This window comes from Musca autumnalis, unplaced genomic scaffold (genome assembly GCF_047663935.1).
Source record: "Musca autumnalis isolate F117 unplaced genomic scaffold, ASM4766393v1 scaffold_5, whole genome shotgun sequence".
Lineage (NCBI taxonomy): Eukaryota > Metazoa > Arthropoda > Insecta > Diptera > Muscidae > Musca > Musca autumnalis.
In genome coordinates, this window is record NW_027412088.1 from 71,182,220 (window position 1) to 71,198,553 (window position 16,334).

General features: G+C 34.2%; 1 protein-coding gene across 37 annotated transcripts in view; it reads right to left on the reverse strand.

The window, feature by feature from the left end:
* The window catches only part of LOC141387190 (uncharacterized), a 225,527-nt gene that overhangs the window by 159,251 nt on the left and 49,942 nt on the right, over positions 1–16,334 (reverse strand). The window contains exons 3-4 of one of the 37 annotated variants that reach the window (XM_073956487.1): positions 1,266–1,647; positions 896–1,185 (exon numbers count right to left, since the gene is read on the reverse strand). The exons of 29 other annotated variants lie outside the window; for them this stretch is intronic. In XM_073956487.1, the coding sequence (XP_073812588.1) occupies positions 1,003–1,185; positions 1,266–1,647 (565 nt within the window). In that variant the 3' untranslated portion in view covers positions 896–1,002. Of the gene's footprint in view, positions 1–895; positions 1,186–1,265; positions 1,648–1,767; positions 2,484–10,516; positions 10,782–10,890; positions 11,279–12,759; positions 12,988–13,113; positions 13,499–14,754; positions 14,997–15,056; positions 15,448–16,334 lie in introns of those variants that run through there. 7 more of the 37 variants (XM_073956493.1, XM_073956497.1, XM_073956490.1 and 4 more) reach the window with 7 other exon arrangements.

The window sequence follows — 16,334 nt, forward strand, 5'->3', positions numbered from 1 at the left end:
ATACAAATAATTTTTTCATTAATGCAATAAAACTCTTTCATTAATGTAATGTAACTGTTTCGTAGTATTAATGCAACCGGTTCATAGCAATAATGAAAAAGTTACATTACAATAATGGAAATATGTCATTGCATTCATGAAGAAGAGGCAATGTATCAATGAAGAAGTTTCATTGCATTATTGAACAAATTCGTTAATTTTACTTTAATAAAACTTTTTTTCATTTATTCAATGAAGTTCTGCGTTAATTCAAAATCAATGAAGAAATTTCATTAATGTAAAGTAAGAATTCATTAATGTGAAGAAGTTTTTCTTCTACTTCCCGAGGTAAAGGGGCGTAGAACTAAGTCCATATTTACATTTGGTAATTTTCCTTGCGGTAATTGTCAGTTTGTGGGTGGAGAGGGTGTTGAGGGGCAAAGGGTTACCATAGGCCTCACCTCTCTCTCCTTGTAACTGACAATTGCCGCAATGAAAATTGCCTAATATAAAAATGGACATAGTCTACCATGTCCACATCCATTAACGAACCCAGCAAACATAGCCCTTACAAAACCTCTTACTAACCCATTATTTTATCAAGGACTTGTCGCGGGTAATAAGTGGTTGTTATTAGTAATTTCTTAGTTGAGCTATTAAACATTAACCACTAATAATGGTTTAGTAAGGTGTTTATAAGGGGTATTTCTGCTGGAAATTTACTTCTCGAAATAATGTGCTGAAATTTCAATACAAATATTTAATATTTTTTCAGGGAAGGAAATTTTGTTCGTGTCTTTTAATGTCTGAGAGAAAACATGATCGGTGCAATGAACAATAAACCCGAATTTTTTCACTCATCCTCTCTTCACCGTTTTACTTTGCCGGTCCATTGTAAAATTGGAAGCCAAAAATGTTTAAACTTTAAATTTTTTGGATATTTTTTTATTAATAAAAAACTTTTTGCTTAAAATTAAAAAAGAAAAGTAAAACAACTCAACACAACAACAAAGTCAAACCGCTTTAAGATGATGCCGTTTCGAAACTTTTTATGCCACAAGGCTTGGGACGCCTTTGTATGGCATTTTCATATTCAACCGGATGTACACGTTTCGAATGAGTCGAACGATTCGACTTCGATTTAAATGTGGCATCACAATACAAACATTTGTACAGATCAACACCGGTATGAGTGGCCATGTGTTCCTTTAAAATAAACAAAAAAAGAGGAAAATTTTAACAAAATCAAATCTAGAAATTTCCATGTCCACAAACAAAAAACTTACTCGCAATAGAATGGCCACCTTAAACGATTTTTCACACACCGAACACTTGTGTCGTTTTTCGGGATTATGTTTAAATTGTATGTGACGCTTTTTGGCCTCACGCGAAGACGATACAAAACCACAAATGTCACAACGATGTTCGACATCGGCATGGACATGCATATTTAAAATATGAGTACGCAAGCCCGACTTGGAAGCCAGCCATGCTTTGCAATATTTACACTGCTGCCTTGTTCTCGGCGCCTTGGGTAAATGGACCGCCTTCATGTGCATGGCCAAGGCATTGCGGGTAAGTAAAAGTTTACCGCACACCTCACAAACGGCTGTGTCTGTGGGATTGTGTAATTCCCGATGTATGTTCAGACTTTTTTCGGAAGGATATCTGAAATTTCACAAAACAAACAAAAACTCAACTCAATCCCAGAGAAATTAGCAAATGAAAACAACAAAACAAAATCTTAGCAGCAGGAAGAAAAGTCGGAAATTGTTTGAAACATAAAACTTCATTTAAATTGTTATTTGTTATTATACACAAAAAATTCTCATTAAGTGAAAACATATCCTGTAACATAAAACTAAGATCTCCCTCTAATTGCGTGAATATTTCTCTTTTGGTGGCTTAGTGCGATCAGCAGCCCACTCAGCTTTGTGGAAACGTCTACGATGATGAAACATATTTGCCTTGGATTTGAATGTGGCGCCACAATTGACACAAGTGTACAGAGGTTCACCTGTATGGGTGGCCATATGCTCCTGCAAAAACATTGAAACAGATGGTTCGGAATATGCATATCAAAAAAAGAAGAGGGAAACAATATAAAAGGACATACCCTTATATCATTCAACCGCTTAAACGCTTTTTCACATAAATTACATTTATGCTTTCGCACCACATCATGATTGTAGTATATGTGCTTCTTAAGGGCTTTCGATGTGGTCGAAACAAAACCACAGACCGTACAACGATGTTCGGCCCCAGTATTGGTGTGCATGTTCTTTATGTGAGCGTACAGCGATAATTTGCTGGAATACCATTTGTCACAATGGGTACATTGTTCGGGTATTTTTGCCGGTCTCACTGCATTCGAATGATAGAAACGGATGTGATGTTTTAAACTATGCTTCGATAGAAACTTTTTGCCGCACTGTTCGCAGATGACATTATTTTCCGGATTATGTACATTAAGATGAGTATTTAAAAGTTTAGATGTGGGGTATCTAGAAGAAAATTTCAATGTACACAAATCGATAATTATAGAGAATAGAAACAAATATTCAGAAAAGAATTCTAGCTAATCTATGAACCCGACTTAGGTGGATAGTCTTGAAAGTTGTTTGAAGTTTTTAACGACAAACAAATGATTCCCATTAACTAAAACACGCCTTAAATACCTAAATCGGTTAGTGCAACATAGAAATAATGTAATGTTTCTAAGAAATATTTCTCATTAACTCTGAAAGGTGGAAAATGGGCAAATTAAAGCAGCTACGACTCATTCATTTTTTTCATATATAGGTTTTTCTTAATAAAATTTAAATAACAATTTGAAATATAAAGATATTGTCTGATGTACATATGTATATAAAACACGTCAGTAGAATAGAACACCTAAATTTCTATTAATGTTAGCCTATTTATCCCGAAGCGAATGAATCTACGTTTTCAATTTTGTAGGGATCTAAACTCGATAATGTTCCATATCAAACACAAAAAAAATTATGTTTCTAGTTCTTCGCCAAATGATTTTCTGGTAATTTTTCCGATAGTACTATGAAGAATAGGCATTTATTTTTGGTCATCAAGATAGAACAGTCACTTAATTTTCGCGAATTTTTGAGATATTAACGCCGAATTTTCTTTCAGTCGATAAAGCAAGGCTTTCTAATAATTTTTCACCAAAGAAATCCTATAAATAATTCCGCGAGTTTAAAGAGTTTAAATTGACAGATATTTGAAACATCTCAGAATATCAATTGGAGTCGCGCAGTTATGTCATATTTCTTCACAATAAGATAGAATATGATACAGACAACCTCGACGGATACAATCGAGTGCTTCGGATACTGATGGAACATTTTCAAAATAATTATGAAAAACGTCAAAATTTCTTATAAAAACCATGAGATGTTTTGTTCAATAAAATGGTTTTTCCGCGAACAAGTCTGCCGTTAAAAGGTTTAGAAACATGGCCCAGATTTGGAGGAAGATAATCTGATACGAAAGCAACCGTTATTTTAATAGACTGAGGGAAGTTTTAGTACTTTTTAAAACAACATACGAAACCTAAAACCTGAATTTCCATAGGGTCGCAAAGTATTCCAATGGCCTACAAACCGCGTTTGGCAAGAAATCGCCGCGTTTGGCAAGAAATCGTCATATTCGACAACCCTGTTAAGGGCTATAATGATTTTTCAAAAACATTATTTTTTTTGTATAACCTATATATATATATATTAGGGATATAACTTTTTGCACTTTTTTGCAAATATCAAAAATACCACCACATAGCCGTGTAGAGCATGAAAAAATATTATGAAATACGGTGTCAATTTTTCTCTACCGCGAAAAAAGTTTCCGCACCAAATGCATTGAAGTTCTGTAATGCATTTTTTAATTTTATCTGTCATAACAACATATTTGCTTTTCATTAAAATTTTTATTTTTTTGTAATCTAATTTAAAATCATTATCAAAGCGTTCTGGACCAATTTGTTCTAAAATCGCGCCATTTCGGACCATATTAGGATTTTTTGACACTATTGCAATTTTTGGGTTTTCTTTATAAACTCGTGAATTTTATGTTTATATTTTTTTATCCTATCGGACAAGAGAATATGGAGTCATTTGCAACTAATTCGCGAAAGTTACAGGCTGTTTTTGTTGACTTTGCCTGTGAGAATTGTATTTTTTTCTATAAATATTTATTCAAACAAAGCAAATTTAAAATTTTAAGTAGAAAAAATATCAAAAGGGTTTTAGTAATCACGGCCGATGCGGGAACTTTTTTCACCGAATCGATCTTAGAAACGCGTTTTCATTATGAGGACAAAATTCCCCACATGGTACTGGTGTTGTATTTTTGTAGAAAACAAATACGATTCTCACAGGCAAAGTCAACAAAAACAGCCTGTAACTTTCGCGACTTCGTTGCAAATGACCCCATATTCTTTTGTCCGGTAGGTACAATAAATATAATCATAAAATTCGCGAGTTTATAAAGAAAAACCAAAAATTGCAATAGTGTCAAAAAATCCTAATGTGGTCCGAAATGGCGCGATTTGAGAAGAAATTGGTCCAGAACGCTTTGATAATGATTTTAAATTAGATTACAAAAAAATAAAAATTTTAATTAAAAGCAAATATGTTGTCATAACAGCTAAAATTAAAAAATGCATTGCAGAACTTCAATGCATTTGGTGCGGAAACTTTTTTCGCGGTAGGGAAAAATTGACACCGTATTTCATAATAACTTTCCATGCTCTACACGGCTATGTGGTGGTATTTTTTTGGTTATAGCCCTAATATATATATATTAGGGACATATATATATAGATATATACATTAGGGATAAATATATTCATCAGAAAAAAAAACTATTTTTTCATATCAATTAAATGTAACCTCTTCCAAGTCCGAACGACGCACTGTGGGCGAAATCCAAATCTAGCGGGGGAAAATTAATAACTCCTATACTAATTGAGGTAAGCGGCTATTATTTGGTACAGATGTTACTTATGTGTATAGGTATGATTACATTGAGTATGGCGAATATAGCTCACCGTTAAAGCATATCGTCCTCGTAACGGTACGTCCTCATATAAGGTATTTTGGGTATGTGGACCACATTTCACTGTTAATTTTGCTGTACTTTTGTATTTAGGATCTTCAGGGGGTATATAACCTTAATTCCAATGATGGAGGTCTTAGGTCCACGTTTTGGTTTATCCCTGAGATTTTCGTTATTTTGAATGTATTCTTCATATTTTTCTATCAAATTGATTGTACTTTGGTATTTTGGATTCTAAGTACACACAAAAACTCCGTACCAAAAATGTTCAACTTAGATCAACGTTTTTATATCGGGAGATACCTATATATGGGTATCTCCCGATATCCAGAATTCAGAAGGTTTTAGCAATATTTTCCAACGGAAATGGCTGCTAATTTTGTTTTCGGGTTTTTATTAGACAAAACATCTACACACCAAACATTATTCACTTAGGTTCACGTTTTGGTATATTCCCCATACAAATGTCCTACTTTACATTACGTATTTTCATGTAAAAATGGGTTCATAAAATTGCTGATAACATAAAAAAAGGCAAAAAAAGGCAGACGAAATTTTGGGAGTAGATACCTCGGAGTATGTAATTTAATATTAAAAAAGTCCTGTAGTGTTTCCGTTTGTTTCCCATAAGTTGCACTTTACTCAAAATGCTCTAAGTAGAAAAAATCTCCTATAAATGTTTTAAGATTTTTTTCAGAATATTTACAACATCAAATTATTACTTTTTTTTTAATAAACACTACTTCCAAACTATCTGAAAAAATAAACACAATAGAGTATGGTGTACCACAGGGCAGCGTTTTAGGGCCTTTGCTGTTTAAGGTTTTTCTAAATGATATCTCTAACCTAAAGCTGTGTGGAAAGCTTGTAATATATGCTGACGACATAAGTCTATTTTACCCCTACAAACATTATGTGATCTTAAAAGCTCAAATGGAACATGATGCGGATTTGATAATGGAATATGTTAGAATAAACTTGTATTGAACTGGGAAAAAACGAAACTTGTGAGATTCAAACCTTTTAGTCGTAATGAAGAAGGATTTGCAATATCGGTTGGTGGTAGAGAAGTACAGGAATGTTTTTCTCTGAAATATCTGGGTATTCAACTACAAAGTAATTTAGCTTGGACATCACACATACGTAATTTAAAAAATAAAATATCACCGGCAATTGGTATTTTGTATAAATTCCGAAACAAGTTTGATCGTACAAAATTGTTAATATACCAAGCATTGATCCACAGCCATTTGAATTATCTTCCAATAATATACGCCCATAAGAAAAGTGTGGAATTAAAAGCTCTTCAACGTGTCCAAAATAGAGCACTAAAATTTGTTCATGATCTCCCTCGTTTACATGCAACTATATCCTTGTATAAAGATATCTGTAAGCAAATCCTACCAATATATGGATTATATAAGATGCAACTGCTAACATACATGTTTAAAGCAGTACATAACATTGGTTATCACTATATAACCTTCACTGTAAATCAATCTCGAGTTAATACTCGTAACAGCTCCAACTTGCACATTAAGAGGTGTCGGTTGGAAACAACGAAACAGAGAATAGAACATAGTGGTTGCACAGAGTACAATCATCTCCCTATTGCTGTGAAAAATGCAGCAACCATCTCAGTTTTCAAAAACAGATTAAAAGAATTTTTACTGAATAATATGGAAATGCTTCTAATGTAATTAGACAAATCGTAATTTTCATGATGAAGTTTGCTGAAACATTGTAACAATGTTATATATTTTTTTTTATTTATTCATTAATATGCTAAGCCTGTCAATATTTGCCGACTTGTCCCAATAATGTCTTAATGGCGATGGGACACTCATTGTATTGTTATATAAATAAATGAAATGAAAGAAAAAAAATTACGGTCATATTTATTTTTATTTGTCCATATTACTTGTCAATATACAAGTCATCAAAAAAAGTCGATTTTATCACTTGCAAAAAAACTCCTAGTAAATGTACCGTTATAACGGCTAATAACCATTAAATGCAATACTGATTGTTATTTTTAGGTTCACCAGTATGTTTGGAAAAGTACTGCATTAATGATTTTTTGTAGCTCTTGGTCAGTTTCAGACTTTTTCCCCGCTAGATTTCAATTTCGCCCATAGTGCGACGTGCCGCACACTAAAACACCGCTTATAGAGGCGGTAGAATATTTGTTAATATGTGTGGTATTTTGTTAAATTTGAAAAACATAAAGCCCTTAAAAACATGTTCTTTTTTGATTTCAAAAACAAAAGTAGGAGACAGCTTCTCCTTTTTCAATGAATTTTCAGCTACCCCAAACATTTTTGCAAGAATTTTACTTTCTGCGAGAAATTATGCATTTAGTGGAATGATGTGGAAACATTCAAGTTGAAAATGTAACGAATTTTCATTCATGTTTTCCAAAATATTCAATCAAATGTGAAAATATTAGTTTTATAAATTCCAATAATTTATAGACATTTCATTGTTTTGTTTACATATACCGATGACAGTAACGCTACAAACAAATACCTTATATTTGTTCTACCATGGCTTAATGCCCTATAGAGCAAAACATTGAAATTGTCGTAACTATCTTATCAATCAATTTGCACAAATGATCTGTTTGACTTGGATGTTCAAAGACGAACAGAACCTTAATAAACTGCGAATTGAGAGCATAGGTCCCATTCGTTACTCCAGTGACAAGCGAAAGAGAACAGTGGAAGCGACTGTGTCCACGCTTACCAGATCAGTGACATTCTATTGTTCATGCGACAGCAGTACAGATAGTCCTTGGGAGGATGACTATACAGGAAACACAAGCTAACAGACATTGCAAGACGCTTTGTTATAAGCTCCAAGATGTCGGTCATCAGCTTTTCGCGTGATCACACTTGTGCCGTTTTTCGGGATTATGTTTAAATTTGTATGTGACGCTTTTTGGCCTCAAGCGAAGACGACACCAAACCACAAATTTTACAGAATTGTTCGACATCGGCATGGACATGCATATTTAAAATATGAGTACGCAATCCCGACTTAACAGCTAGCCATGCTATGCAATATTTGCACTGCTGCCTTGTTTTTTGTGCCTTGGGTAAATGGACCATCTTCATGTACATGGCCAAGACATTACGGGTAAGTAAAACTGTGCGCATACCGCATAAAAGGCTGTAAATGTGTAAGCCTCGATGTATGTACAGCTGTGTTCAAAATGATAGGAGTGCTCATTCACACCACGGGAATGGTCGAATAAACATGGTTAAACTTACCCATTTTGGTTTATTTTGAATTTGTTTAACATTGTTGACATCCCAACAGTTAATTCATCAGCAGAAATGTGGCAATCTGTTTTAAATTATTTACTGTTTACACCAACATTATAAATCGCCTTCAAATTTGTTGTTCAAAAAAATAGGAGTGCGGAAGAAAAAGGAAAATAAAAATATTTTTAGTTGAGTTTAAGATCAAAATTGTGTATATTTTAGTTGACAGTAGGGAATCCAATAGATGTTATGAGATTTGATGGCTGTTTGAAAACAAAAGTTCTTTTGGAGGTAGCCTAAAAACAGGTGATTGTCCTTGCAGCGATTTTTCCCATAAATTGAGCACTTATTGGGTAACTCAATGGATTTTGTAGACACAACTTTAGTGATTAGGGTTTTCTGATGCTCTGGCTGTTATCTCGAACAATATATAATGATCGGTATCGCAGAAATTTGTGTATTTTGATCCTTGAGCTAAGTTAAAGCCGGTTTCATTACCTCTTTACGTAAGGATCGGTTAACAAATGCGTATCTATAAGGCATTAATTTCTAGATCAAGTGATGTTTTGAGGTCCTTAGCATCTTAACTGCACGCAGAATTCATTATATGGTTCATTTTTGAATAATTGGATGATTGGCACATTGAGAAGGAAACGTTAAAGACAAACTTTTGAAGTTGGCCTAAGATTATTTTTATTAGGTTTTGCATCGTATAATAAACAGTTTTCTAATGAAACTAACCTAAATAAAGTATTTTTGAGTTAAAAACGTACGTTTACATTGAAAAATATATTACGGCATATACCAACCATAGTGCAATCCCAGCCTGCCTATCACTAAATGGTTCAAATTACATTTCAACCGTTCACGTTTTAAACATTTTTCGAATAGAAGCGAAATTGATTGCATACACAAGGTTAGCATCCTAAGGACTTCCAAATATTATTTGGTTGGGGAATAAATTCCTTATAGATACGCTTTTTTGGCCGATCCTTACCTTAAGGGCTAATGTAAACTGTCTTAAACTTGGCTCAAGGATCAAAATACACAAATTTATGGGATACCAGTCATTATATATTGTTAGAGATAACATCCATAGCCTCTAACAAATCTAATCGTTAAAGCTTCTGTCTACAAAATCCATTGAGTTGCCCAATAAGTGCTCAATTTATGGAAAAAAATTCTGCAAGGACAATCGCCTCTTTTTGGCTACCTCAAACAGCAATCAAATCTCATAAAATCTATTAGATTTACTACTGTTAACTAAAATATTGACAATTTTGATCCTAAACTCAACTAAAACTATTTTTATCGTCCTTTTTCTTCCACACTCCTATTTTTTTGAACAAAAACTTTTTTTTGATTTTTCAAAATAGTCTGGCTTAATCCCTTTTTGTTGTTTTAATATTTAAAACAACAAGTTTATTAGTGGAGAAGATTTGGCATTGTTCGCCAAGGGGTAAGGCAAGGAAGACTAGTTTCGATCCACGCCACTGGATCTCATCAGTTCCCTTTTTTTCCTGTTTGTGGATATTCTCCACCGAAGTTATTTTTCAATAACTTCTTCAACAAGGAACTTTTTATACCCAAACATCAATCGTCAGCTCGAAGTATAAACGTAAACAAAGAAAACCCTTCAATGAGAAGTTTTTCTTTGGTAACCTAACACAAATGATGAGATCCAGTGGCGTGGATCGAAACTAGTCTTCCTTGCCTTACCCCTTGGCGAACAATGCCAAATCTTCTCCACTAATAAACTTGTTGTTTTAAATATTAAAACAACAAAAAGGGATTAAGCCAGACTATTTTGAAAAATCAAAATTGTAACAGCTATCCCAATTAAATAAACGCCACCAATGTTCTAATTGAACAAAAACTTTAAACACGATTTATAATGTTGGTGTAAACAGTAAATAATTTAAAACAGATTGCCACATTTCTGCTGATGAATTAACTGTTGGGATGTCAACAATGTTAAACAAATTCAAAATAAACGAAAATGGGTAAGTTTAACCATATTTTTTGACAATTTTCTTTTCTTGTATGGGCGCTCCTATTATTTTGAACGCAACTGTATGTTCAAACTTTTTTAACTGAAATTTTACAAAACAAACAAAAATACCCAAACCCATAGAATTCAGCAAAAGAAAAAATCCTAGCAGCAGGAAGAAGATGGTGGTGATGAAGAAAACTCGTACTTTTTTAAACTTAAAACTTAATATTAGTTGTCTCTTTATTATACACAATTAATTCTCATTAAATTAAAAAAAAATCTTAAGTCATAAAACTAAGAACTATCTAATTGCGTGAATATTTCTCTTTTGGTGGCTTAGTGCGATCAGCGGCCCACTCAGCTTTGTGGAAACGTCTACGATGGTGAAACATATTTGCCTTGGACTTGAATGTGGTGCCACAATTGACACAAGTGTACAGAGGTTCACCTGTATGGGTGGCCATATGCTCCTGCAAAAACATTGAAACAGAAAAGAGATCAATAACCAGGGGGCTCTGGAAGACATCGTTCAGTAATATCAAAAAAAAAAAGGGGGAAAAACAATACAAAATGACATACCCTTAAATCTAGCGGCCGCTTAAATGCTTTTTCACATAAATTACATTTATGCTTTTTCACCACATCATGATTGAAGAGTATGTGCTTCTTAAGGGCTTTCGATGTGGTCGAAACAAAACCACAAACCGTACAACGATGTTCGGCCCCCGTATTGGTGTGCATGTTCTTTATATGTTCGTACAGCGAGCATTTACTGGAATACCATTTGTCACAATAGGCACATTGTTCGGGTATTTTTGCTGGTCTCGATTCATTCGAATGATCGAAACGGATGTGATATTTTAAACGATGTTTGGAGGGAAACGTTTTGCCGCACTGTTCGCAGATGGCATGATTTTCCGGATTATGTACATTTTGATGAGTATTTAAACGTTTAGATGTGGGGAATCTAGAAGAAAATTTCAATATACAATGTACAAGGCGATAATTATGGAGAATAGAAAAAAAAGTATTCAGAAAAACAATCTAGCTAATCTATGAACCCGATTTAGTTGGATAAATAGTCTTGAAAGTTGTTTGTAGTTTTTTTTTAACGACAAAGAAATGATTCCCATTAAGTTGAACACTTTATACGATAAGCTTGAATGCTTAAATTTAATAGTGAAGAATCGAAATAATATTATACTTCTTAAATATAATTCTCATAAGTATGAAAGTTTGAAAACATAAAGACTAAAGGGGAGATACAATGAAGCTTACAATGGTAAATTGAAGGAGCTATGACTTATTCATGTATGTCCATATTTACATTACACAATTTTCTTTGCGGCAATTGTCAGTTTGATGGAGAGAGAGGTGAGGCATATGGTAACCCTTTGCCTCTCAACACCCTCTCTCACCGACAAACTGACAATTGCCGCAAAGAAAATTGTCTAATGTAAATATGGACATCAGATATTGACTGAATATATATGATTCCTGTCCTTTCCTAACTTTTCTGTAAGTGCAAAAAAATTTGAATTAATTGTGAATATTGGTTTGATTTTGCTAGTGATGAACTTTAATTAAGGTCTATGATTTTTCAAAAATATTTATATTTATTTGTAGAACACATCAGTCTTAACGAAGGTTAATGCTAGGGTGTTAATGTTTTACTTTTTTCAAATTTTTTCATGTAGCAGGAATGAATTAACTTTAGCTTATCCGTGATTAAAATATAGTGGCGCCCGAGCAGGGAGTCGAGAAACAGTTGATAAATAATTAAGGTACAAATTCTGAACTATACATCCACGTGAAAGAAAAGAGAAAATTCGAACACGAACTCATTTAACAGCGGTAGAAAGTCCGTCCCCCTTTCCGGGATTATTTTTAAATTGTATGTGACACTTTTTGGCCTCAGGAGAAGACGACCAAATTACAAATTTCACAATGATGTTCGGCATCGACATGGGCATGCATATTCAGAATATGCATATGCAATCGTGACTTGGAAGCTAGCCATGTTTTGCAACATTTACACTGCTGCCTTGTTCTCGGCGCCTTGGGTAAATGGACCGCCTTCATGTGCATGGACAAGGCATTACGGGTAAGTAAAAGTTAACCGCATACCGCACAAACGGCTGTTTAAACATTTTCGGAATGAAATTTCACATAACCAACAAAAACACTCAATCCCACTCAATGATGGCGATGAAGAAAAGTCGAAAATTGTTTAAAACATAGGGCCTTGTTTTACTAAGACGATTCGAATTCATTCGAACCAAACTTCTGTTTTTTGAAAAATATTTGCTTCGTTTGTGTTTTCAATCAAACAAAAATTTTCGACAATTACAGGAGTTTGGTAGTAATTCGAACTAGTTTTGATTTGAATCGTCTTAAGGAAATAGACCAATAATTTTAATTTTCATTTAAATTGTTAGTTTTATTATACACAAACAAAAATCCCATTAAATGTTAAAAAAAAATTTGAAACGTAAAACTGCTATAAACTCTTTAATTTCGTGAATATTTCTCTTTTGGTGGCTTTGTGCGATGAGCAGCCCACTCAGCTTTATGGAAACGTCTACGATGATGAAACATATTTGCCTTGGACTTGAATTTGGCGCCACAATAGACACAAGTGTACAGAGCTTCACCTGTATGGGTGGCCATATGCTCCTGCAAAAACATTGAAACAAAAGGATATCAATAGCCAGGAGGCTCAGGACTGCTTCTTTCCGATATATGTACATATGTATATATATCAAGAAAGAAACGAAAACAAAACAATTCAAAATGACATACCCTTAAATCTTGCGGCCGCTTAAACGCTTTTTCACATAAATTACATTTATGCTTTCGCACCACATCATGATTAAAGCGTATGTGCCTCTTAAGGGCTTCCGATGTGGTCGAAACAAAACCACAAATCGTACAACGATGTTCGACCCCGGTATTCGTGTGCATGTTCTTTATGTGTTCGTGTAAGTAGCTACTTGAATACCATTTTTCACAAAAGGCACATTGTTCGCGTATTTTTACCGGTCTCATTTCATTCGAATGATAGAATCGGATGTGGTATCTTAAATGATGTTTCGATGGAAACGTTTTGCCGCACTGTTCGCAGATATCATGATTTTCCGTTTTATGTACATTAAGATGAGTATTTAAAAGTTTAGATGTGGGGAATCTAGAAGAAAATTTCAATGTACAAAGCAATAATTATAGAGAATAGGGAAAAATCAGAAAAACAATCTAGCTAATTTATGGACCCGATTTAGGGGGATAAATAGTCTTGAAAGTTGTTTGTAGATATTTAATGACAAAGTTAAACACTTGAAATGTTGATCAGCTTTAAAGTCTAAATCGAATAGTATAGCATAGAAATAATAGAGAGGCTTCTACGAAATAATTCTCATTAACTGTGAATGCTATAACTCATTCATTACTTTCATAGACAGGTTTTCTTAACAAGTTTTAAATAGCATTCTGAAATCTTGAGCATAACGAAGGTTAATAGTAGGGTGATACACTTTTGATTTTTTTTTTCTTGCAGCAGGAATATATGAGCATTAGCTTATCATTGACTAAAAGACATTGGCGCCCGAGCAGAGACTCGAAAGTTAAATAAACAGTTGAAAAATACTTAAGGTACAAATTCTGAACTACACATCCAAGCGAATGAGAAAATTCGACTGTTAATGTTCGACATCGGTATGGACATGCACACCGCTGCCTTGTTCTCGACGCCTTGGGTAAATGGACCGCCTTCATGTGCATGGGCATATTTAGCCTAACTAAATTTAATAATAGGGCGATAAATTCTTGACTTTTTTCTCAAAAAAATGTTTTTGGTAGCAGGAATGAATGGAATTTAGATTATCAATGACTAAAATACAGTGGCGTCCGAGCAGGGGTTCAAGATTTGATAGAGGATATAAATTTACAAATTACAGAGTGGGGGAAACTTGTCGTTACATTGTCGATTTGAAATTTTATATTTTTAATTTATTTTTTTTCCACAGTGCCACCGTGGTGCTATGGTATGCCGCCCGTCTTGCACGCTGAAGGTCGTGGGTTCGATCCTATGGGGCAATACACTAAAATTGCCGCAACTATATGTTCAATCAACCTGTGCAAAGGATCAGTTTGACATAGTAGTACAAAGAGGAACAGAACCTCCTATATAAATTTAGAGCAGAGGTCCCATTGGTTACTCCAGAGGCAAACCTGCTGACGCTAATACCATCCACCCATCCAAGCGAAAAAACAAACGAAGCAACTGTGTCCCCGCTTTCCAGATGAGTGATATCTGATTATTCTAAAAGTAGCATATTCAGAATATGCGTACGCAATATTTACACTGTTGCCTTGTTCTCGGCTCCTTGGGTAATTAGACCGCCGTCATGGCCAAGGCCAAGGCATTACGGGTAAGTAAAAGTTTAAATTGTGATTATTTTATTTTCCCCAAAAAATATCATTAAGTTAAAATAAATCCTGTAACATAAAACTAAAATCTCCCTCTAATTGCGTGAATATTTTTCTTTCGGTGGCTTAGTGCGATCAGCAGCCCATTCAGCTCTGTGGAGACGTCTACGATGATGAAACATATTTGCCTTGGACTTGAATGTGATGCCACAATTGACACAAGTGTACAGAGCTTCACCTGTATGGGTGGCCATATGCTCCTGCAAAACAGAAAAGTAATCAATAGCCAAGGAGCTCAAAAACAATACCAAATGACATACCCTCAAATGTTGCAGCTGCTTAAACGCTTTTTCACATAAATTACATTTATGCATTTTCACCACACCATGATTGTAGAATATATGCTTCTTGAGGGCTTTCGGTGTGGTCGAAACAAAACCACAGACCTTACAACGATGTTCGATGCCAGTATTGGTGTGCATGTTCTTTATGTGAGCGTTCAGCGAGAATTTGCTGGAATACCATTTGTCACAATAGGCACAATGTTCGGGTATTTTTACCGGTCTCGATTGATTTGTCGAATGATCGGAAAGGATGTGATAGTTCAAACGCTGTTTGGATGGAAACGTTTTGCCACACTGTTCGCAGATGACATGATTTTCTGGATTATGTACAATTTTGTGAGCATTCAAACGTTTAGAAGTGGGGAATCTAGAAGAAAATTTCGATACACAATGTACAACGTAATAATTATAGACAATAGAAAAAAAAATTAGAAAAAAATCTATCAATTTATGAGGCCGACATGTGTGGATAATAGTCTTGACAGTTGAAAAAAAAATTAGACAAAAAATCTATCAATTTATGAGGCCGACTTGTGTGGATAAATAGTCTTGACAGTTGTTTATAGTTTTTTTTCATGACAAAGAAATGATTCCCCTTAAGTTGACCACTTGATACTAAAAGGCAGAAAACATAAAGGGGATATAATGAAGCTCACAGTGTTAAATTCAAGGAGCTATGACTCATTATTCTTTTTATAGATAGGTTTCTAATTAAGAGTTAAACAGCATTCTGAAATAAAACAATCTGATGTATATATATTTATCACATATCGGAGGAATATATATATTTCCTGTCCTTACTTTTATGTAACTGCAAGAAATATTAAATTTATAGGGAATTTGGTATTAATTTTGCCTGTGATTTTTATTTATATAAACTTAGTATTTAGCCTAATAAAGCATTAGGCGTTAATGTTTTACTTTTTTTTTAAAGTGTTTTTTCTTGTAGCTGGAATGAATGAACATTATCTTAGCAATGACTGAAATACAGTGGCGCCCGAGCAGGGACTGGAGAATTGAATAAACAGTTGATAAATGCTTAAGGTAAAAATTCTGGACTACACATTCAAGCGAAAAAGAAAATTTGATTGTTTTGAAAGTAGCACGGACTCATTCGACAGTAACGTGCCGTTTTCGGGATTATGTTTGAATTGTATGTAGCGTTCTTTGACCTCAGGCGAAGACGACTTAAGTGGTTAGCTTTGCAATATTTATACTGCTGCCTTGTTTTCGATGCCTTGGGTAAATGTAGCG